The sequence below is a fragment of the Peromyscus maniculatus genome, chromosome 6, assembly GCF_049852395.1.
Source record: "Peromyscus maniculatus bairdii isolate BWxNUB_F1_BW_parent chromosome 6, HU_Pman_BW_mat_3.1, whole genome shotgun sequence".
NCBI lineage: Eukaryota > Metazoa > Chordata > Mammalia > Rodentia > Cricetidae > Peromyscus > Peromyscus maniculatus.
Window position 1 is genome coordinate 7,432,037 of NC_134857.1, and position 22,246 is coordinate 7,454,282.

The 22,246-nt window shown below is 44.0% G+C and overlaps 1 protein-coding gene across 17 annotated transcripts in view; it reads left to right on the plus strand.

Moving 5' to 3' along the window:
• The window catches only part of Pex5l (peroxisomal biogenesis factor 5 like), a 212,252-nt gene that overhangs the window by 177,537 nt on the left and 12,469 nt on the right, over positions 1-22,246 (plus strand). For all 17 annotated transcript variants that reach the window (XR_013051994.1, XR_013051993.1, XM_006971126.4 and 14 more), the window contains 2 exons: positions 19,578-19,697; positions 21,649-21,792. Coding sequence is in view for 15 of the 17 variants with exons in the window: in XM_006971126.4 (XP_006971188.1) it covers positions 19,578-19,697; positions 21,649-21,792 (264 nt within the window). In the remaining 2 variants the exon portion in view is untranslated. The remainder of the gene's footprint in view (positions 1-19,577; positions 19,698-21,648; positions 21,793-22,246) is intronic.

A 22,246-nucleotide genomic window follows, 5' to 3' on the forward strand; every position in this document is an offset into this window, starting at 1 on the left:
TGTTTTCAATCTTGTTTATCTTGTCAAAGAATCAACTTTTTTTGTTTTTGTTTTCTGTTTTTTCAAGACAGGGTTTCTCTGTGTAGCTTTGCGCCTTTTCTGGAACTTGCTTTGTAGACCAGGCTGGCCTCAAACTCATAGAGATCCGCCTGGCTCTGCCTCCCCTCCTGAGTGCTGGGATTAAAGGCGTGTGCCACCACCACCCGGCTGAACCAACTTTTTGTTTCATTTATCCTTTCATTCGTTCTTTTTGTCTGTGTTTCATTTATTTCTACCCTGGTCATTATTATTTCTTACTGCCAATGCTCCTGAATTTTGGCTTGCTCTTGTCTTAGATTATTTATTTAAGATTGGCCTGATTTTTAAATATAAGTGCTCATAGCTATGAATGTTCCTTAGTATTGCCTTGGTTATCCTAAAGATTCTGGCACAGTGTATAGTTTCTCTCATTACTAAATTCTATTTTTAGTTCACTATGATCTGGTGAGATACAAGAAATTATTTTGATTTTTTTTTATATTTGTTGAGACTTGTTTTGTCCTAGAGTATGACCTATTTTAGAAAAGCTTCCTTAGGCTACTGAGAGAAATGTGCGATCAATATCCCTTGAGTGGGACAATCTGTAGAATACATTCTGCTCCTTAGCATCAGAGGTTTGCTGGATGGCTATGTTGGATATGATAGGTTCACTTCTGGCTTTCTTTCGTTCACCTATGGCTCTCATGAAATTTGTCCTTTCCTGTACTCCCATGATTGAGGCTGGCTTTCTTTTGTTCAGCTATGGCTGTCATGAAATTTGTCCTCTCCTGTACTCCCATGATTGAGGCCGGCTTTCTTCTTCATCTGGGCATAGCGCTCCCTTAAGTCTCTCCTGTAGTGCTGACTTAGTGCTCATGAGCTGCTTTAGTTTGTCTTGAAATGACCCCATTTCTTCACCAGTTTTAAAATGTTAGCATTTCTGGGCACAGATCTCTTGATGAACAGTTGCTTACTTTCACAGCTCAGAATATATTGATCCAGGCTTTCTAGACTTTTAGACTTGTTGGTAAGAGATCAGATGGTATTGTGATGTGTTTTCTACTTATAGGTGAGTTGGCACTTTCCCTCACAGGTTTTCATATCATGTCTTTGCTCTGTATTTCTGGTGTTTTGACTGTAATGTGTCATGAGAGCTCCTTCTCCAGTCATGTCTATTTGGGGTTCTAAATGCCTCTAGTATTTAGGTGTCTTTAACTAGATTTGGAATTAACTTCCTGCTATGACGTTGTTGAATGAATTCTCTCTGTCTTTATCTTTTGTGCCAGCTCCTTCTTCTACCCCGAGGATCTTTTATTTGGTCTCTTGATTACATTCCAGGTTCCTGAAGGTGTAGTCGTATTTGTAACATTAATATTGGGTTTCTTTTTTGTCTGAAGTCTGCCGGCTTCCTTCTCCAGATCCGTCTTGATGCCTCTGATCACTCTTACATTTGAAATCTTAGTGTGGCATTTTACCCATTTCAGTATCTTTGAATTCAGCCATTGAGTTGGGGTCTTTTCCATGAGTCATGCTGCCTTGCTTCCAATGCCCCTCCTTGCCCCTCCCAGGGAGCCACAGTAAAATGGCTTCCTCTTTCCACAGCATTTTCCTTCTGTTTCTGTGTGTTTTAGCATTGCAGTGACTCCTTTTGTGAATTTTCTAAGCCTGTCCTCTCTTTCCCTCATGTCAATTCCAAATAGACATGAACCCCAGGTAGACATGAACCCCAAGTAGACATGAACCCCAGATAGACATGACTGGAGAGTGATTATCTCATCCTGACCACCATCTTTACCAGTTCCCAAGGAGAAGCTTCTAGCTAACATCTCCTGAAACACACACCCCACACTCACATCTCTTTTTGAAGATTTAGGTAATCCTTCATTTAAGTCTGCTTTAATCCCCCTAATATCTGGAGAGTTCATAAATTCTGAGAAATTCCCTGTATGGGAATGTTTATAGTTTATTTTCACTTAGTTAAAATGTGGAGCTACAATTATCTCTGCAAACAGCCTTTTAATTATTCAGATGTCACAGCAGCCCAGCATGGATACAATTGACCTTTACATTTCTCTTGAGTCAGCAATGTTCTTCAGCCTCTAAGTGTCCTAAAAAACAAATCACAAGCTCTGTCTCCAAGAGAGAAAAGAAAAGAGCTAAAGCTATTGGCCCCACAGCACTTAAGCAGGACTGCTCTATGTGTGTCAGTTAGGAGCAGCTGCTTGAGTTAGCGCTGGTTGCATGTCCCTGTAGACATTCAAAGCATGGAAGGATGGCTCATTCTACAACATTAACAACAGCACCCAACTCCTCTGGTCTAATGCTTTACAGATTCCAAAGGTGGAAAAGAACAGACATTGGAAACAGGAAAAATCTTACCTGATTTGGCTGAGATCTCCCCCTAAGAGATTTCAGACAACCAGATCTTCTGATCTCTATCCCAGAATGCTTTTCAGTTTCCCCAGCAGATCTTCCTGCAAATCCCCCAAGTGACAGTGACCCTTCAGGTCAAAAACTGTCTTTTTCAGCTTAATACTTCAAAATCACAGCACATACCTAAAGTCTAGGGTCTAATGCATATTGTATTTGAGATATAAAATCTATTCTCTGCTTGATGTCTATAGATCTGAAGTTGTATTTTTTTAAAGATTTATTTATTTATTATGTATACAGTGTTCTGCCTTCATGTATGACTGCAGGCCAGAAGAGGGCTCCAGATTTCATCGTAAGATGGTTGTGAGCCACCATGTGGTTGCTGGGAATTGAACTCAGGACCTCTGGAAGAGCAGCCAGTGCTCTTAACCTCTGAGCCATCTCTCCAGCCCCTGAAGTTGTATTTTTAAGAACCCAAATTGCCAATAAAATATACTTTTTTTTCTTTTGGTGTGTGTGTGTGTGTGTGTGTGTGTGTGTGTGTGTGTGTGTGTGTGTGTGGTGTACTAGTAATCAAATTCAGGATTTGGTGCATGCCAGCCAAGCAATGTATAGCTGAGCCTTATCCCTACCTTCTGTAAAGTCATTCTTGCATCCAGATTCTTAGAAGGAATTAAAGTGAGGCAGATTCCCCAGTAAGAACAGGAAGTGAGGTCCCAGACCCTAGATGTCTGCCCACCTTGCTTTTCTGGATTAGTCTGAGGATGATGTTGAGGAAACTTGGGAATCAAGCAGACTCATGCACACATCTCAGCTCTGTCCTGACAAGCTGCTGTCTGTAGGTGAGGCATCTCATCTCTGTGATCCCTGATCTGTAGAAATGGAGGCCATGCATCTAAGTCCATTTGAAGAATTAAATGAGGAGACTCTAACAATGGTGTATCTCTGTCAGTTCAGGAGGCCATTTCTCTACCAGGGCTTATGAGCACCTCACGGGCCTGCATCTCCTGCAGAGTGTGATCTGATGAGAGCAAAAGCAAGCTGTGGTTTGTCTCCTATCCATTCGACACCACCATGACTCCAGTTTTATACACACTCTCACTGAAATCACAGCTTAGTCCTGTGTGTGGCTGCTGGCTCAACAGAACCAGCTGGGGGAAGAACACAGCAGGAATGTGTCATCTCACTGTCAGAAATCACTGCAGCTATGGCCTCCAGAGCATCTAGCTCTCTCTCGGCCTCTTGCTGCTCTGTAGCCCGAGGCATTCCTTAATTTGTGGCAGCATCACTTGTTTCTGCACCCCTTCCCACAAAGCCCTCTTCCTTCTGTAATCTCTACCTGTCTTCATGGAGCCTCTCCTCTGTGTCTAATTTCCTTTGACCTGTAAAGACACCAATTAGATTGGACCGAAGAGACTCATCTGTACTTGGTTATACCTCCCAAGCCTTTCTACCCAGGAAGACCATTGCATTAGTTACTTTTTCCCTGCTGTGCAAAAATATCTGATAAAAGCAATTTGAGCCGGGCGGTGGTGGCGCACGCCTTTAATCCCAGCACTCGGGAGGCAGAGCCGGGCGGATCTCTGTGAGTTCGAGGCCAGCCTGGGCTACCAAGTGAGCTCCAGGAAAGGCGCAAAGCTACACAGAGAAACCCTGTCTCAAAAAAAAAAAAAAAAAAAGCAATTTGAGGGTGAGAAGGTTCCTTTTGGCTCACATTTCAAAAGTACAGTCCATCACAGTGGGAAAATCACAGCCTGAGGCAGATGCTCACACTGCATTCGTCGTGAAGAATCAGGGAGAGAAACGTGGATGCTCAGCTGCTTTCTCCTTTTTATTCAGCCAAGGATTCTAGCCCACAGAATGGAACCAGTTGCATTCAGGGTAAGTCTCAATGCAAAGGAAAACCTTTCTCGAGATACCCTTTCAGGTACAGCCTTCTCCTAGATGGTTTTGGTTTTGATGAGAGTATTGTGTCATTAGCCAGGATAGCCAATTCTCTGTAACAGGATCTGCTCCATATCTGCAGTTCTCAGGCTAGGAGCAGCTTTTCATCAGAGCCTTCCTCCCATGGCTCTGAGCCCTGCAGGGCAGATCCACAGTGAGGGGAGGGAGGACAAGGACCTCAGCCTCCCATCACTGACTGGGTTTCTTAAATGTTCAGTATAAACACATGCTCTCATGTTCTGCTTTCATGGGGTTCTCATGAATTCTTATCGGGAATGTCCAGGTGCAGTTACAGTGAGGAAGCCACCAATGCTGGCCCTTTCAGGAAGATTTAGGTGTAACTGAAGATAGTTACAGGTCCCCCTGCTTTGTGTGACCCACATCTGGTCTATGGGAAGCATATTCTCAACCATTCTCTTCACAGCAATGTACCCAGTGGCCTCTTTGAGTTCAGCCTTTCGTAAGAATTTTAAGTGGAATACTGGAAAGCTATATACTAATGTGTGGATGTATGTGTATATGACTAGGTAGAGAGAGAGATTTTAAGTACTTCTTTTATGTATCTGGTATACAGTCAGACATCTCTTGTTCCATTGTTTTTCCTCCCATTCCTTTAGAACTTCAGTCAAAAATGAAAGTTCCTTTTTAGTATTCTGTCGTGGTTTCCTTCTTGATAGAAAAAAGATTGAGAGCAAGATGCAAGATGGGTAGCCTTGTATTTCTAAATAGAATGAACTTGATTTGTCTCAGCAAATTAATTGACAAGAGACCAACTGAAGGGCTGTGTCCTGCTTTTCCTCCAACCAAGATGTTTGCCAAGCAATGGCCTTGATTGATCTTCCAGCCAAGGACAATTCGGTGAGGCGGGGCAAGGTGGGGCCTGGTAAAGTGAAAGAAAGCCGCACCAGAGGGAAGCTTCAAGTGTGGGCATTTGATGTGGGTCATAGCCCTGTCCCGGGTTAGCTCCTAGTGACTTGACTTATCAAGGTCAGATAAGTCAATGTACATAAAAGGCCTTTAAAAATATGCACGCTCAGTGTTGCTGCTTTGTAACAGGCAAAGCAGTTTGTTGCCAATTGATTTTTCTCACCTAAAAAAATAAATCCCAGATTCACCCTCTCCTCTGTTCCCATTACACTTCAGGTATGAACCTGTTTACTACAAGAACCTCCTAACATCCCTCCTGCCACTTTCCACAGTTCATGTCCCTAAGAAGTGGATGGGACTAGATTCTCCCAGGGCCTTTCCGTTCATGTCTCCATAGACAGATGTGGTAGATAATAAGCAGAAAATGCAGACATAATGGTTATTATGCCCCCCACTCCTGCCCTTAGCCTCATCTGCAACTCAAATAAAGCAGTTAAAGATTAGATAGACATTGCTATTTTCCTTTTGAAAAATAATAGTATCCGGGGGTTTTCTCCTGGGCCCATGACCTATCTAGTCTCAGGTTCTTGGCCACTTTATTGGTATCAGGTATGGACTCAATCTTATGGACTGGGCCTTAAATCCAATCAAAAAGTGATTGGTTACTTGTCTTAGTTACTTTCTCATGCTGCAGTAAGACACTATGACTAAGACAACTGATTTTAAAATGTGTTTACTTTGGAGGCTCGTGGTTCCAGAGGATTAGAATCCATCAACATCACTTCAGGGAGCAAGGCAGCAGGCAGACATGGTGCTGGAGCAGTATCTGAGTAATTACATCTTAATCCACAAGCACAGCCTAAAGAGCTAGAACTGGGAATGGCATGGGCTGTTTGAAACCTCAGAGCCCATCCCCAATGTCACACCTCCAATATTTTTTGAGACCAGGCAAAACCTCCAGTGCCAAGAATGGACTGCATCTTGTTGAGTCCTTAGCTAAAGGGGTTCCATGCAATCCCCCAAACATCACAGGCTACTAATCCTTCCCAAACAGTTCCACCAGTGGGAACCACACACTCAAATAAATAAGCCTGTGGGGGACATTCTCATTCAAACCACCACATTGGTCCCATAATATTCATGGCACCATTGAACCAGTATATCTTGCAGACAGGTTGCTATTGTAGGTCCCAGAGTCTGTAGCTGGGTGGTGTTGATGATTACCATTCTCTTCTGATAGCGTGCAGAGTACCTTCCAACACCACGAATCCTGGTCAGTAGGGAAGAGCTTCTGGTTAGGTTCCGGCTCTACTTCTCCATGGTCAATGATATAAGGAAGTATTGTCTTCAGCTATAGGACTTTACCATCAGGTTCTAGCAAGCAAACAATAGCCTTGGCAGTAGTCTATGATGTTTGGGGAGTCCCATGGGATGCCTTTCGTCAGCGACTCAACAGATGCAGTCCATTCTTGGCACTAGAGGTTTTTCTTGGTAACATAAAATATCTAGTTGGGGCATTAGATATTAGATTAGATAAGAAAGTTGGTAGAGAGGTGTGTAAATATATAAAATTAAATATGAAAAAATAGCTATTAAGTGAAGATGAGATTTTTTTAGCTACCTCATCACTATAGTAACTCCAGAGACCCCCACAGATGTCGTATTTACTGTTACAGTATAAACTTATTTTTTAATTACTCTCCTCCTTCTCTTTCTCCCCTGAAGTCCCTCACAGGTCCCCTCCCTCCAGCTCCTTCCATACCCCCCCTCTTCAGACTGAAACTTTATCTTCTCTGATAATTATTGGTATACAGGTTTATTTCCCTGCAGTCCAAGGCAGTCTGGCTTACAACCTATTCTATATGCATGGAGTGGAATGAGATGGTTTTGTCTCTGTTATTAACACAGTGCCTGTCCACATCATTACACGCTGGTAAAACCCTTTCATCACTTTATGAGTCTCTTCATCTTCACCTTTCTCTAGAGAGTTCTCCTCGCCCTGCCCATCCCCTCTTGCTGATGTTACTGGGAGTTCAATCTGGGAAACACACCCTTTGCTCCTGACCCATTCCCATAGGCTCAACACATTCTCTCTAATGATTCCAGCCAACAGTCTACGAAGCCCATATCACCAATTCTGAGTATATTCTTTATAAAAATAAACTCAGACCTTTTTATTAGAAGTGGTTTTATTCTTTGGAGATTTCATACATCCATACAATGAAATATGACCATATACACCCCGTTTCCCCCTCCCCCATAGCCAACTTCTAACTCTGTCTTCCTCTTTTTTTTAATCATATATAAACCGAGAAGCCAGTCAGTGCTGCCATGTGTACATGGGTGTGGGGTTATCCACGAGAACATGGGAAACTATCAGCAGGGACCCCTCAAAGAAGAGTGTTGTCAACACTGCCAGTAGCTCGTCAGTAAGGGGTGGGACCTGGAGATCATCTCTCCCATCTATGCTAGAGTTTTGACTGGTTGATCTTGCTTAGTCCTTGTGCAGGTAACCACAGATGGTGTGAGTTCATGAATCTGATAGCCATGTTTACCCTTGAAACCAAAACCAAAACCAAAACCAAACCCCCCAGAGCCCACTGTGCATTCAGCACCACACCTAAGCCTCCCAAAGCAGCTCCAGCCGTGTACATCCAGACTCAAACTCCACAGCGCAGCCCTGTTGGTCTTTCCTGTTCTCTGTGCCAGGACTAAGACCTTACGAGGAGCCTCTTTCTCCTCCTCTCTCTCTGGTCCCCTCTTCCTGCCCCACTCTCTCATTCTCTCATCCTCAACCTTTCTGTTCTCTCCCTTCGTTCTGTCGGCCCTCCCCTCCTCCTTCCCACACTAACATCTAGTCAAACATTAAGTCCTGCTGATCCTGTGAGGTGTCTCTCAGACCCACCTTTTCTCTCCATCTCCATCATTTACAGCCTACTTGGTTTCCACCGTCACTTACATTAGACAACAGGAACAGTTCAGAGAGTCTCACTCCAGGGAAGGGAATGCAGGGTCTGATTTATTCCACTCTTTTAACTCCATTTGTAGCAATCTTCCCAAAACACAGATATAAATAACAATTTTTTTCTTAGAACAGTCCAAACTCACTCACCCAACTTTAAAAAGTCCTTTGTAATCTTCACCTTTCTTACCTCTTCATCCTCATCCCTGACTCTCCCAGGGTGATGTCTATACTGGCACCATAATAAACTCGCCTGGTTGCCTTCCCAGCTTTCATACACAATGGGCCTTCTTCTAGAAATGTTCACCTCACCACAAGACCCATCTAACCTCTGCCCAGCCCTGGAGTCCCAGCTGACTTCACTGCTTCCAGAGTGACTACTGAACCCCCAGGTCCAGCTCAGATCTTCTGCTCTCTTCTCTTCTTGCTGCCCTCACAGCACCATATTTTCTTCTTCTCTGCACCTTCCCTGCACTGGCTCCTCCTCTGCTTCCTTCCTCTGTGTCCCCAAACTGCACCCTTCCTATACCCTTGTCTCTGTCCCCAAACCCCACCCTCTCAAGACAGGCTCAGCATCCCCCTTCTTCCCCAGCACCTGTGATGAAGAACACTGTCTGCCACAGGGGAAGACTGCCAGTAAAGTTTGCTGAATATGCAAATTAAATGTGAACAGATACATAATAAAATACTTGGAAGAAATGCTGCCTGTCACATTTTTAAAAGTGCCTCAGTCAAAGAAAATCTGCACCCAAAAAATCAATTTACTAAGACATTAGGAAGGTATTAGATTACAGTCTTGTATCTCTTTTGGAACATGTGCGCCTGGCCTTTCAAACTATGTCCCTAATTATATAATGGCTCCTGCTTCAGCTGATCCTGCCCCTGCCTACAGTTATGCAGCTGAAACGGGGTGATGTGGGTCCACCTGTGCACCCATGTCTGACAGGTTCTGGAGAATAGATGCTTACAGGATAAATTCCTTCCAGGCCAATGGAGCCTTCCACCTGGCATTTTATTGGTCCAATCGTCTGCTGTGTGACTGGGAATGAAGCAGCCAAGAAGCTAGATTCAATGTCTAGTATCCTTGGCAGAGAAAATGTTTCTCTAATTCTGTCCAAATTAATCCTCACAGGCCAATAAATCAATACACTGGGAGAATGTGTGATGATTTGGGCCATCTGGAAAATCTCTGAAGCCTCTGTGGCCATAAAGGGGGAGCTGAGACACCTGGCTCCATATTCTCCAGGCACAGCCAGATGCCAGCTCAAGGTTACGTGGGCATGTCCATATTACCACCACCAAACCTGGGGCTGGGTGCTCTGCACAGCTCATGACCCTGGTTTGCAGGAAACCAGCCTGAGTTATCTTCCTCCCCAGGCTTCAGAAACCACAGACTGAATCCAGGCTCGGTTTTCACCTCTGGGCTACAAATAGTTGAAGGGGAAAAGAAAAAAAAAAAAAGGACTGGGAGGCACCTGTAGGAAAAAAGTCACACAGCAAGAGGACCGCAGGACGCTGGGCACACTGATACATGCTTGCAATCCCAGTGCAGCAGAGACAGACAGATTTCTGAGGTTCACTGGCCAGACAATCTAGCCTAATAGATGAGCCCCACATCCAGTGAGAGACCCTGTCCCACAAAACAAGACAATTCCAAGGCTGCTCTCTTGCCTGCATGTGTACATGCACACATGAGCACACACAGAAAAAGGATAAAAAGGAAGGTTGTCAGGATAACAGTGCATCCAACCACGCAGCCGGTATAGTTTGTTTGTTTGTTTGTTTGTTTGTTCGTTTGTGGACTTTTCCTGACAAAATTTCCTGAGCCATATTTTTTCATTTGGGCATTGTTCTATTTGAGTTTTGGTTTCTTTTTATTCTTTTCTTTTTTATCTTTGAAAGTTTCATTATTCAGTGTATACTGGTCATCTGCATCCACCACTAATGGTTCCCTCCATCTCCCCCTAGTGGCCCACCCCATCTCTATCCTAATTGCATGTGTTTTTTTATTAATAACCCAAGTCCAACTGGTGCTGCCCATGTGTACATGGTATATAGTCATCCACTGCAGCATGAGCAACCTACCTGCAGCCACATAGTCAGAGAACAGCTCTATCCTTCAGCAGCCACCAATTGCAAGTAGCTCCTCCTTTAGGGGGGGCCTTCGGGACCCTTACCCAATCCATGCTATAATTTTGACTGTCTCAGTCTTATGAAGTTCTTGTGCAGGTAACCACACCCTCTGTCAGTTGCTGCCTGCAACATCTATACCAGTGGCTCTTAAATAATTCTTCTCCAAAGTTCCCAGAACCTTGGATGGCAGAGGTTGGTATAGATGACCCAACCCCAGCTAAGCACTCACACTGTGATGAGTTATAAATCTCTGTGTTAGCTGCCTCCTACTGCCAAAAAAAAAAAAAAAAAAAAAAAAAAAAAAAAAAAAAAAAAAAAAAAAGGTTTCTCCAATCAAAGTTAAGAGTAGCACAAGTCTACAGGTTTGAATATTTATAAACGTGAGTATTTAGAGGATAATTTGACAGTATAATCATTTAGCAAAACAGCAAGTTTCCCAGTCATGGGCTTTTGACCAAGTGTGCAATACCAGGAATGAACTCCCTCCCATAGAGCAAGCCTTATGTCCAATCAGAAAGCAAGTGGTGATTCCCATATCCAATCAGAAAGCAAGTGGTGATTCCCATATCCAATCAGAAAGCAAGTAGTGATTCCCATATCCAATCAGAAAGCAAGTGGTGATTCCCATAGCCATCATGCCACTGTTGCACCAATGGACACATCTTGCCCGTGGGTTAGTATTGTAGCATGCATGGTCCAGCACTGGGTAAGACCACTGATGTCTTTTCTCCTCCATCAGCATGAATAGCACCTCCTGGCACTGTGTCAGCTAGCCAGCAGCAAAAGAATTTCCTGGTCAGTTCAAGATTGATTTATATCTTTCCTGCCTCCAAGTGGTGTCTTCAGCAATAGAGTCCTACCATCTTGTTATGGTCAGCAGCCAAGAGCAACAGCAACAGTCTGTGCTTTTTTGGGGTGCTTCTGGGACCTCCTTGACCAATAACTCATAGGAAAGTATCCTATGCCTAACACTGAGATTTTCATGTCTTCTGGGAATATCATTGTCTACCTACACAGGGTGGATGTGTGTGTGTGTGTGTGTGTGTGTGTGTGTGTGTGTGTGTGTACTCATGAACTAGTGGATTTCCATACCCTTCATATATCCTTAGCTTTGGCTAACTTACTCCCTGCCTTTCCCTCTCCCCAACCCCCCATCCCCAAACCTTTAACTCAAGTGTACCCCATCTCCTTTCATGTCACCTGTGCTCTACTGTCCCCTCTAATTGAAAGTGTTCCTTGGGTTGGAAGATCATAGGTTTTAGCGTAGCCTTTTTGTGCACCCTTCTGCAACACCTCGTTTCCTATTCCCCACCTCCTCCATGCTTCCCACCCCCAGTATTCTCCCTCTCTACTCTCATTTTACCTCCATTTTGCTCTTCCCAACTTTGGTGGCCTGTTCCTGGCTGCCACATGTACTCTAGTTTAAATCTGCAAAGCAAAGGAGTTAAAACTAGAATCCATTTATGAGAAAGAGCATTGCATATTTTTCTTTATGAACCTGTGTGGCCTCAGTCAATATGATTTTTTTTCCAGTTCCATCCATTTGCATGCAAATTTAACTATTTCATTTTTCTTTACAGCTGAGTGATATTCTATTGTGTGTGTGCACCACATTTTCCCTATCCACCCACATGTTGGTTGATTCCATCTCCTAGCTTTGTGACTTGGGTTGCAGTGACATGGATGTGCAAGAATCTCTGTGGTAGTGTATGAAGTCCTCTGATGCCCAGGATGGATGTAGCTGGGACATATGGTAGTTGTGTTCTCAAGTTTCTGAAGGACCCCCTTACTGATTTTCTTTATAGATGTATTAATTTGCACCCCACCAACAGCAAGGAAAGACTTAACCTTTCCCCCATATGCTCTCTAACATTTGCTGTCAGATTTGTTGCTGACAGCCATTCTGACTGGAGGGCGATGGAATGTGAAAGTGATTTTAATCTGCATTTCTCTGACAGCTAAGGATGTTGATCAGTTTTTAAACTGTTTCCAGGCGTTTACCTTTTTCTTCTTTTGGGAACCTTTTGCTCAGTTCCATACTTCATTTTTAATTGGATTGTTTGTCTTCTTTATGTTTATTTTTCAAAGTCTTTTGCTTATTCTAGACACAAATCCCTGTCTGGTAGATATATTGTATAACCCTGTCTACTGCTGAGGGTTGCCTCTTCACTCAGCTGACCGCTTCCTTTGCTGGACAGAAGTTTTTAACTTTATGAGATCCCATGTTGTCAGTTGTTGGTCTGACTTCTTGCACCATGGGAATCCTGTTCAGAAAGTGGGTACCTTGGAGCTGGAGATGGCTCAGCAGTTAAGAACTCTTGTTGTTCTTGCAGAGGACCCAAGCTCTGTTCACCCACATGATGACTCATAACCATCCGTAATTGCAGTTCCAGGGATCCAACTCCCTGTTCTGGCTTCTGTGAGCACTGCACACATGGTGCCCAGATATACATGCAGACAAAACACCCATGCACATTTAAAAAAAAATCTTAGAAAAGAAAGTATGTTCTGTGCTTACACATTGAAACACATTCTCTGCTCTATCCTCTGGCAGTTCCAGAGCATCAAGTCTTACGTGAGTTGTGGATGCGTTGGAGTTGATTTTGTTCAGGGTGAGAAGTAAATCAAGCTTCATTTTCCTGCAAGTAAAAATCTAGGTCTCGTGACACCATTTGTTAAATATATTGTCTTTTCTCCAATATGTGATATTTTTTTAAAAACTCATGTAGCTATAGTTGCTTAGACTTATATCTGAGCCTTCTATTCTATTCTGTTGACCTATGAGTTTACTTTTATGCCAGTGTCATGCAGTTTTTAATACTATGACTTGGTTAGTTCTTAAAAATCCAAAAGGGATAGGCAAAAATATCCTACAAAAGGCGGCGCCTAAAATAGTGTTAAATATAGAAAGCCTGCATTCGTTATAATCCTTCTAAACAAGTGGTCCCTCTAGTGGCCATTCTCTCGTGAGAAGAAGAGGAGGAGGGGGAGGCTGGCTTCTCCCTGGATGTTGGAAGGTAGCTGTACTCAAGAGTTCTGATGCCTCCTCTGAGCACAGCTTCATGCTCCAGTCCAAGTCCATCATTTCACTTGGTGCTCACAAATGCCCCATTGATGACTGTTTCTCCCACTTGATGGTACTAAGGACACAGAGGGTCATTTACTTGTTCAGGGTCAGCTCCACTACCTACTGTAAAGTTTCACATCTAGGACAGTTAACCTGGTCTAACTTCAGAACTGCCCCTCTCAGCCACCACTCCTGAAATAAATCAATGTCTCTGTGTATTAGCTTTGCAGGCCCTGGCCAACCACAGAAGTTACAATTTGTTGGTTACCAGAATAGTTCCTTTATCAGAGTGCTTCTCCTGTTGGAGTTATTTTAAATGTTATATTAAAAACAACAATAAAGAAAATAAAAAATGCTGAGAGAAGAAAGGCCAGAAACCACTGAGAAATGCCAGTACACTAGACAGTAACTTTTTATGGTCTTTGTCCATTCTGCATACATAATTATATGTATTCATAAAGGCTATTTTAAATAACTAGTTACCACTGAAAAGCTAAGTGTTATCATATGATTTGTCTTCTCAAAAAACGTTCAAAGATTTATTTTCATTTCCACCTCCACATTATGTGTCCCAATTAAAGCATTTTCCAAGCTGTGTTCCAAAAACTGTGAACACACACACACACACACACACACACACACACACACACACGCGCGCGCGCGCGCCACATATATGCATATATAGATGTAAGCATGAGCACACACATGTATAGCACACATCTGTCTTCTTACAAACCATCAACATAGGATGCCTTTGAAGTAGGAATTCAGAGGCATGAAACTGCTCCAGGGACTAGGAAAATGACTGAGTCAGTAAAATGCCTCCCAGGCAAGCAAGAGAACCTGAGTTCAGGTCCCCAGAACAATGGGAAAGCTGCATGCCACAGCACATGCCTGTATTCCCAGTGCTGGGGAGGCAGGGGCAGGAGGATCCGTGGGGCTCCCTGACCAATGAGCCTAGTAAGCAAGTAAGAAAAACTATCCCAAAAAATAGGGGTGAAAGCAATTGAGACAGACATTGGACATCAATCAGCCTCTGCCCTCCACATGTATACACATGTGTACACAAGTCCTGCACACATATACCACATCAAATAAAGAGAGGAGACTGACACACTGTGAGGTCATTGAAGACATTATTGTAGAACAGACTTGAAACATTAAGGTTTCTTTAAAAATTACCACCAAATTAAAGGGTTTACTAGCAATAAAAAAAAAATGGGAAATTCTGAAAACTACAAGCAGAGGTTATGGGATAAATTCCTCCTGATCTCATCCCATGAAACCACTGCTGCTGGCATGCTGATCTGCAGGCATGCTGATCTGCAGGCGTCTTCCCCGCAGCCTGCACCCCACAGCCCTGGGAATGTTGGACAACAGCATTCGGTGTTTATGATCCTGCTCATAAACATGGTTTTAATTGCTACTTAACAGCCCATTCTGCCGTAATTTTCTTAACCTTGCTCTTAGTTTTTGAATAATTAGGTGGAAAACAAAGATTTAAATGGAAAGAAGTATCTAGAAGAGGAACAGGCATTTACAGGAAATTAAAACACCAAGCAACGTATAGCATAGGCATTTGAACTCTGAGGCTGTAAAAAGAAATTTATTGCACTCTGTTTTTCTCAATGATATAAAAATACAATGAGAATACTTACTTTCCAATATAATACTTAGATTATTTTGAGAATTTCATGTATGCATACAATGTTCTTGGATCATGTCCACCTCCCCTTCCTCCCAACTTTGTGTACTCTTCCCCCCCACCACCCACTAGTTCTAGTTCATGCTGCTCATATACTGACACATTGGAACATGGTCTACTAGGGGCCACACCCTTAAGAATACTGACTCTCAAACCCCCATCCCCGTTCCTCAGTTAGGAGCGAGGCTGGTGATACTCTGCCTCCGTCAGGCTGGAATGCTGAGTGGCTTGATCTTGTGAGCTAACCACAGTTGCCATGAGTTCATGAGTGAAGCAGCCCTGTCATGTCCGGAAGACATTGTTTCACTCCAGTCCGCTCCAACTTCCATCTCTTAAAATCTTTCCTCCTCCTCCTCTTCTGAGATAGTGCCTACCCTTGGGAGCAGGTCTGTGATGTAGATTTCCCATTTGTGGCTGACATCCACAAACATTCATTGACATCATTCTCATTTAGTAATCAGAACAATTCACCCAAACTTCTCTTATATCTTCATCTCGAGAGTAAGGAAGATGACATCGGAGAGCTGAAGCACTTTGCAGTCAGTCCCACATGGAGTAAGAGCTGACCCCAGGTCTGTGATGGGAATGTTGTTTTCCTTATCACTATATATGCATATCCCAAGTTAGCTTTTGAATGTGTTCTGTTGGTATCATTAGAAGGCTGTCATTAAAATACAAACAAATTCCAAACAATAATTCACTTCTAGAGTGTCTTAATAGCTTTTCAATTATTGTGATAAGACACTATGACCAAGACAACTTATAGAAGAGTTTATTTGCAGTTTACAGTTTCAGATGGTTAGAGTTCATGACCATCATGGCAGGGAGCATGGCAGCAGGCAGGCAGGCAGGCATGGTGCTGGAGCAGTAGCTGAGAGCTCACATCTTGATCCACAAACATGAGGCATAGAGAGCTAATTGGAATGAGATGGGCATTTGAAACCTCAAAGTCCACCCCACCCCCAGTGGCACATCTCCTCCAACAAAACCACACCTCCTAATTCTTCCACCAACTGGGAACCATTAATATGAGCCAATGGGAGCCATTCTCCTCCTAACCACTCCTTGGTATAAGCGATTAACTTGTTACACACCAATTCTGAGAAATAGTCTACTAAAACCCCAGAACAGTTTCAACAGTAAATAAAATCCCTTGGTCATGTCTAAAATGGTTACAATTCAAATATGTTGGAGGTTTTCCTCAACTTCATTAAAAATGGGGTAGGGAGCTGGCACTAATTGCAGCTGCTGCAGTAAAATCTGGGTTCTGAGACTGAGTGGAAATTGATGGCACTAAAAGTATTCTGTAATTAAGTGAAAACTGTGCTGTGCAGCTTAATTAGTCTGCTGTGACTTAGTTTAAGTGGAAATGGTAAATCCTGCTGAATCTCATTAAATGGGAGCCCAGCAGCCCCACCTCACCTGAAGTTCTTTCCTACGGAGGTAGAATTAACACACATACTCCTCTGGTGTGGAATGCAGGAAAGGTGACCCAGGCATACGTGGTACGAAAGCTCTCTGTCTTCCATTCAGATTATACAATGCTTCCCATCGCAAGGACTCTCCAGAGGGATGTGTGTCTGGCTTCCTCCGGATGTGAAGACACTGGTCTCTGAGATGCTAGAGTGGGGGATGGGAGCCAGCAAAGCACTGTCGAGTTCCCTTGGTGGGCCCTTCCTTTCCACTGCAGACTGATCAAACCTGCATCCTTAAGATGTTCAAGAGCCGGGCGGTGGTGGTGCACACTTTTAATCCCAGCACTTAGGAGGCAGAGACAAGTGGATCTCTGTGAGTTCGAGGCCAGCCTGGTCTACAGAGTGAGTTCCAGGGAAAGGCGCAAAGCTATGCAGAGAAACCCTGTCTCGAAAACACCCCCCCCCCCAAAAAAAAAGCTGTTCAAAAAAATATCCCTCTCATATTTTCTCCAGACTTCTCAGTATTTGATAGCAATAAGGGATAAAGGACTTAAAAAAAGGGAAAGCAATGTATGGGGGGTGTTGTTTTATTGTACTGAATAGTTATAAAAGCAAAACTTACCACAGAAGAGGAAATACAAAGTTTGAAGCCAGAACGCTTCTACTTCATTGGCCTCTCCACCCCTTGGAGACATGCTGGTGTGCTTCCTCATGTTACCAAGGCTGCTGCTGTTTGAGATTCTTGTGGTGTCTACTAGAAGACACATTAAAAAGAAAATTTGTTTTCATCCCCCACCTTAGCTTGTATACCTGATGGTCATCCCCTCTGCCTCCAACATTTCAGACATACTGTCAGCCCACCTGCTGCTTCCATGAAGGAAGAACTCTGCCAGGCAGAACCCATTTCTGTGGTGGGAATGAATGTTCCCAAATTGACAGAGAAGACATGAAGACCTCCTGCTTATTCAGTAGCTTGAAATAATCACATTTGCTGACCCTTATTCTCTAAATGTTTGGGTCCAAAATAAACAGGGCTGCGATGTCCATTCAGGCAACTTTGAGGAAGAGTTCTTGTGCCAAATTGGTCCTGTCCAGGCTGGCCAGCAGGGTGAAAAGGAGGTTACCCTCAACCAGGTTGGCAGTGGTTCAGCAGGTCTCCAGACTCAAGGTTCTAGAGCTGTTTGAGATGTACAGGTGAAGAGCCTGAGTCTCAGCTCCAGACTGAGGGGCCCAGGGAACACCTCCAACTGCCTCTTCTGTCTTGTCTAAAAAGAAAAATGATTCCCAAGCACCTGGAAGTGACATAGCTGGGACACAAAGTCTGGATGGCTGACACAGTGCTGGGGATCCTCCCACAGCTCACAGCCACAGGTCCCCAAGGGATCCCCAGAAGTTCAGCTCTATTTCCCTACCAGCGGGAATCAGGGTTCCAGCCAGTGCACCCCTCCTCCCGTACTCATGATTCTGAGGTGAAGTCAATGTGCCAGGAAATTGCCAGAAGGTGTACACCATCATCCGACAAGTCCAAATCCACAATCCCTCCATCTCTCTCTACCCCTGAGAAGTACCACCCTCGCTTAAATGGCTTCTGAGTCCTTTGAGAGATTCACTCCTTTCTCCTTGCTCTGGCCACTTAAAGTGCTCTCTTCAGGCTTAATAACACTGAAGCCAGCCGGGGGCAGCTCTGCAGACATTCTGCCTTAGGAGCTCACACTGCCTTTCATGAAGTAAGAGGGTAAACGACCAGGATTCCCTGACAGGACATGAATAGGAAAGTTAAAAAGGAAACGATACATATCGACATACAGTCACCCTGCCCCGGAAACGACGAAGATGCATAGCCCAGCATGACCATGCTCACCCTCCACCCCCACCCCCACTTCTGTAGCACAAGGAAGCAAAGCTTGACACAAGCAGATGATTCTAGGCTTGGAAGCCAAGCGGGATTGAAATCCTGTGGCTCCCTCACTGGGACAATAACTCGGGCCACTTTCCTCCTGGCATGGTACTTAGCCTAGAATGAAGTCAGTTCTCCTGTTTGTGCCCAGGACCACTCAAGTCCCTGCCCAGCCACGCCAAGGGTGCTGCTCCAATTCTTTATCTTCTAGGAGCAGCTCAGGTCTGGGTCTCCCTTCTTAAAATATGTCTGCTACTCTAGGGGGTATTTGTTTGGTCATCTGTGGATTTCCTTTTCCTGCATTATGCTACCACGTTTAAAACTGTCTTGAAGTGCAGAGGTACCCAACTAAGAACAGCTCGATTTAACATATTGTAACTTCACAGTGGTAGGTAAGTGGCATCCACTCAGCAGGACGGGAACTTTGAGTTTGGGCCTTTACCTGGACTGTCCATATGCAGTAGGATTCCCCACCACACTGAGCAGCACTCTCGAGCCAAGCACACAACCGCAAGAGTTAACACCAGTACTCTGCAGGGGGCTGCCATTAAGGCACTCTGTTCAGTAGGTTATCTTTATTAATGTCCGCTTAAAGTATCTTCAACTTGCTATGAATTCATTTGTTGATAACTCCATCATAAGCTCAGGTATGTATGTATGTATGTATGTATGTATGTATGTATGTATGTATGTATGTGTGTATGTATGTGTATGTATGTAGTGTAGTGTAAGTTTAGCTGATTCACTGATATAAATGATGTTAGTGGTTATTTCTCTGCTGGAGAAAATCAGAGCCGGGGCTGGGGATGTGGCTCAGTTGGTAGAGAGCTTGTCTAGATGTACAAAGCCCTGGGTTTGATCCCCGGCACTGCATAAACCCAGTGATCTCAGCACTCGGGAGGTGGAGGCAGAAGGATCAAAACTTCCAAGTCATCCTCGCTTACATAGCAAGTGTGAGGCCAGTGCATGAGACATATTTCAAAAAAAAAGTCAGGGCTGATCCTCTTTGACAGCTGGGTGCCCTGCAGAAGATCTGCCTGCTGCTGGGCGTCACCTAGCTAAATGCTACTACTACTACTCCTCTCCCTCCTCCTCCTCCTCTTCCTCCCCCCCCCCCACCATGTGATCTCTGAGGCAAATGTATCTCTAGGAACAAACCAGTGTGATTTTCAATCCATCTCTCTTCTTTCTCTTAGTCAGATACGGAGTTCTGGGACAAGATGCAGGCGGAGTGGGAAGAAATGGCCCGGAGGAACTGGATATCTGAGAACCAAGAAGCCCAGAACCAAGTCACCGTGGTCTCTGCCAGTGAGAAGGTAACTCAGTCTGCCCTCACATGCTGCTGAGTGTCTGCACACTTATCAGATTGCACATTATGGACCAGTCAGTAAGTACTTTGTGAACAACCTAAGAATTAAAGGCAGTTTGATATCAGTCTGACCAAGAAGAAACTGCAATCGATGAAAAACAGGTAACTCTGGTGTCTGAGGATAGCTGGCCTGGAAATGAAGTGCCCGTGTTTATTACTGTTCCTACAGTTTGTTACCTACTCAGAACCCCAAAACCCACAATGCCTCACCACCAGTCACCTGTCCTGGTCATGTACAAGCCAAGAGGTGATTCGGACACTTCGGGCTGCATCTCGTGGTGCTATCACACTATCAGCAAAGACTGTCAGTGCAAAGAATGCTCTTCACACAACCAGGTCAACCTCAAAAGGTTATGTGATGATACGTCATGGCTAAGAGCCCTGGGAAACAGGAAAGTGCAGTGAACCACTAGCCAGGTTGCCCACTGAGTCCCAGCTGCTTTGCGATCTCCACCTTTAAAAACATTTATTGAGAGGAAGATAGTAGAATTACTACAAGTATCCTGAAAGACAGAGAAATGGGTGTTTCTTACACAGCAAAACATCACACACACATACAATGAACACACAGACACACACGTGTACATACAGACACACGTACATATACACACACATGTTTATCGATAAAAGTTTACCTCATGTGTAGGGGTATGGAATAAGTCTCAGCAGTATTCAGTCCTGGATAACGTTCATAACATTTTACTCAATACAGCAAATACTTGTGCCCCACGTACTGTGCCGTAGGTAGAGGGGATATGATGGCCGGTCTGATTTCAGGGGATTTACTTTGCCACTCAAATATCTCTCTTCCCAGTGGTTCCATCCCTCAAAAGGTTGGGTAATCTTGAAACAAAATTTTTAAAGTAACTACCTTTCCCACAAAGTAAATATCCAGTCTAGGTAAGGAAGGGAGGACACTATGGGTTCCCAGACCCCAGGAAGGGAGGACACTATGGGTTCCCAGACCCCAGGAAGGGAGGATGCTATGGGTCCCCAGACCCCAGGAAAGGAAGACACTGAGGGTCCCCAGACCCCAGGCTATAATCCACACACCTGAGGCCTGACTGGGTCCATCACCCTGTGCCCCAGCAGATGCCCTGGCTGTTGACACCTGTGGAGAATGAAGGCCCTCACTTTAGACCGTAGTAACATCATCTCCAGGTGTGCTTGCATCAGTCAAAGGATTTTCTGACGGGTGTTCCAGTGAAGCAGTGACACATAATATTCTCTAATATCACGGGAGACAGTTTAACCCCAGAGCAGACCAACTACATACATACGGTCTAAAACACAGTTCATGGCCTTGGTCTAAAGTGTCTGTTCTTGAAGTCTAGCATAAGATTTTTTTAAAAAGTGCAAAACAACCCTGAAGCATGAAGTTTGCACTGTAGTTTTATTTTAAAAAACAAATAAATTTGAGACAGTGGTTTATTTTATTTATTACTATGTAGCTGTAGCCCAGACTAACCTCAAACTCAGGGTGATCCTCCTGCCTGGACCTCCATTGTTCAGAATTCCAGGCATGAGCCATCATATCACTTTAATTTTTAAAAAATACCCAAAATGTCCATCAATACGGACTGAGTAACTAACTTTAGCACATGCACATAAATCATTTTAGTGGCACAGGATAGCCACAATCCAAAACTACGCAGGGTGTAAGTTTCAAAACTGTGTGAGAGCCTTCTCTCTAAGTTGAATATTCATAGAAAACACTAGACTCATCTAGTTTTGTGTTAAACATTTGCAAGTGAAAAAAATCTGTATTTTTAAAAGTTGTGTTTTCAATAGGGGCATCTGTATCCCCCAGTGGGGCAATAAGTTGTTCAGAGCTTTACCAGATGTTAGAATGAAGGGAGACAATGATATGTTATGTTGTGACCTCTTCTGTGTCCCAGGGATATTACTTTCACACTGAAAACCCCTTCAAGGACTGGCCTGGAGCATTTGAAGAAGGCTTAAAAAGGCTGAAGGAAGGGGACCTGCCTGTCACCATCCTGTTCATGGAAGCAGCAATTCTCCAGGACCCTGGAGATGCTGAGGTGGGATTCCCCTTCCCTCTGTCAGACTGGAAAAGTGTCTAAGTGTGCTAAGGGGTCAGAATGAAACAGGATGCTGCAGGGTTCATCTTTACCAAGGTTTACAAAGAAGTTCCCCTGGCTTAGGCTGATCTTGTTAGAAAGCTATGCATTACCTGCTTTCTAACTGAGTTTCTAATCTTTGAGATCCAGAGCCTCCAAAGATAAAAACTGAGGACAGGAAACACAAACAAAAATAGCCCACCTGAGCCAGGCATGATGGTGGACACCTTTGATCTCAACACTGTGGGGCGGAGCAGAGGCAGGCAGAGCTCTGTGAGTTCAAGGCCAGCCTGGCATACATAGAGAGGTCTAGGCCAGCCAGGGCTTTATGATGAGACCATGCATCCATTAAAAAAATAAATAAATAAAAATAAAAGAGGAACATGAGGTTTGCCCATGGCTTCTAGGGGCAAGG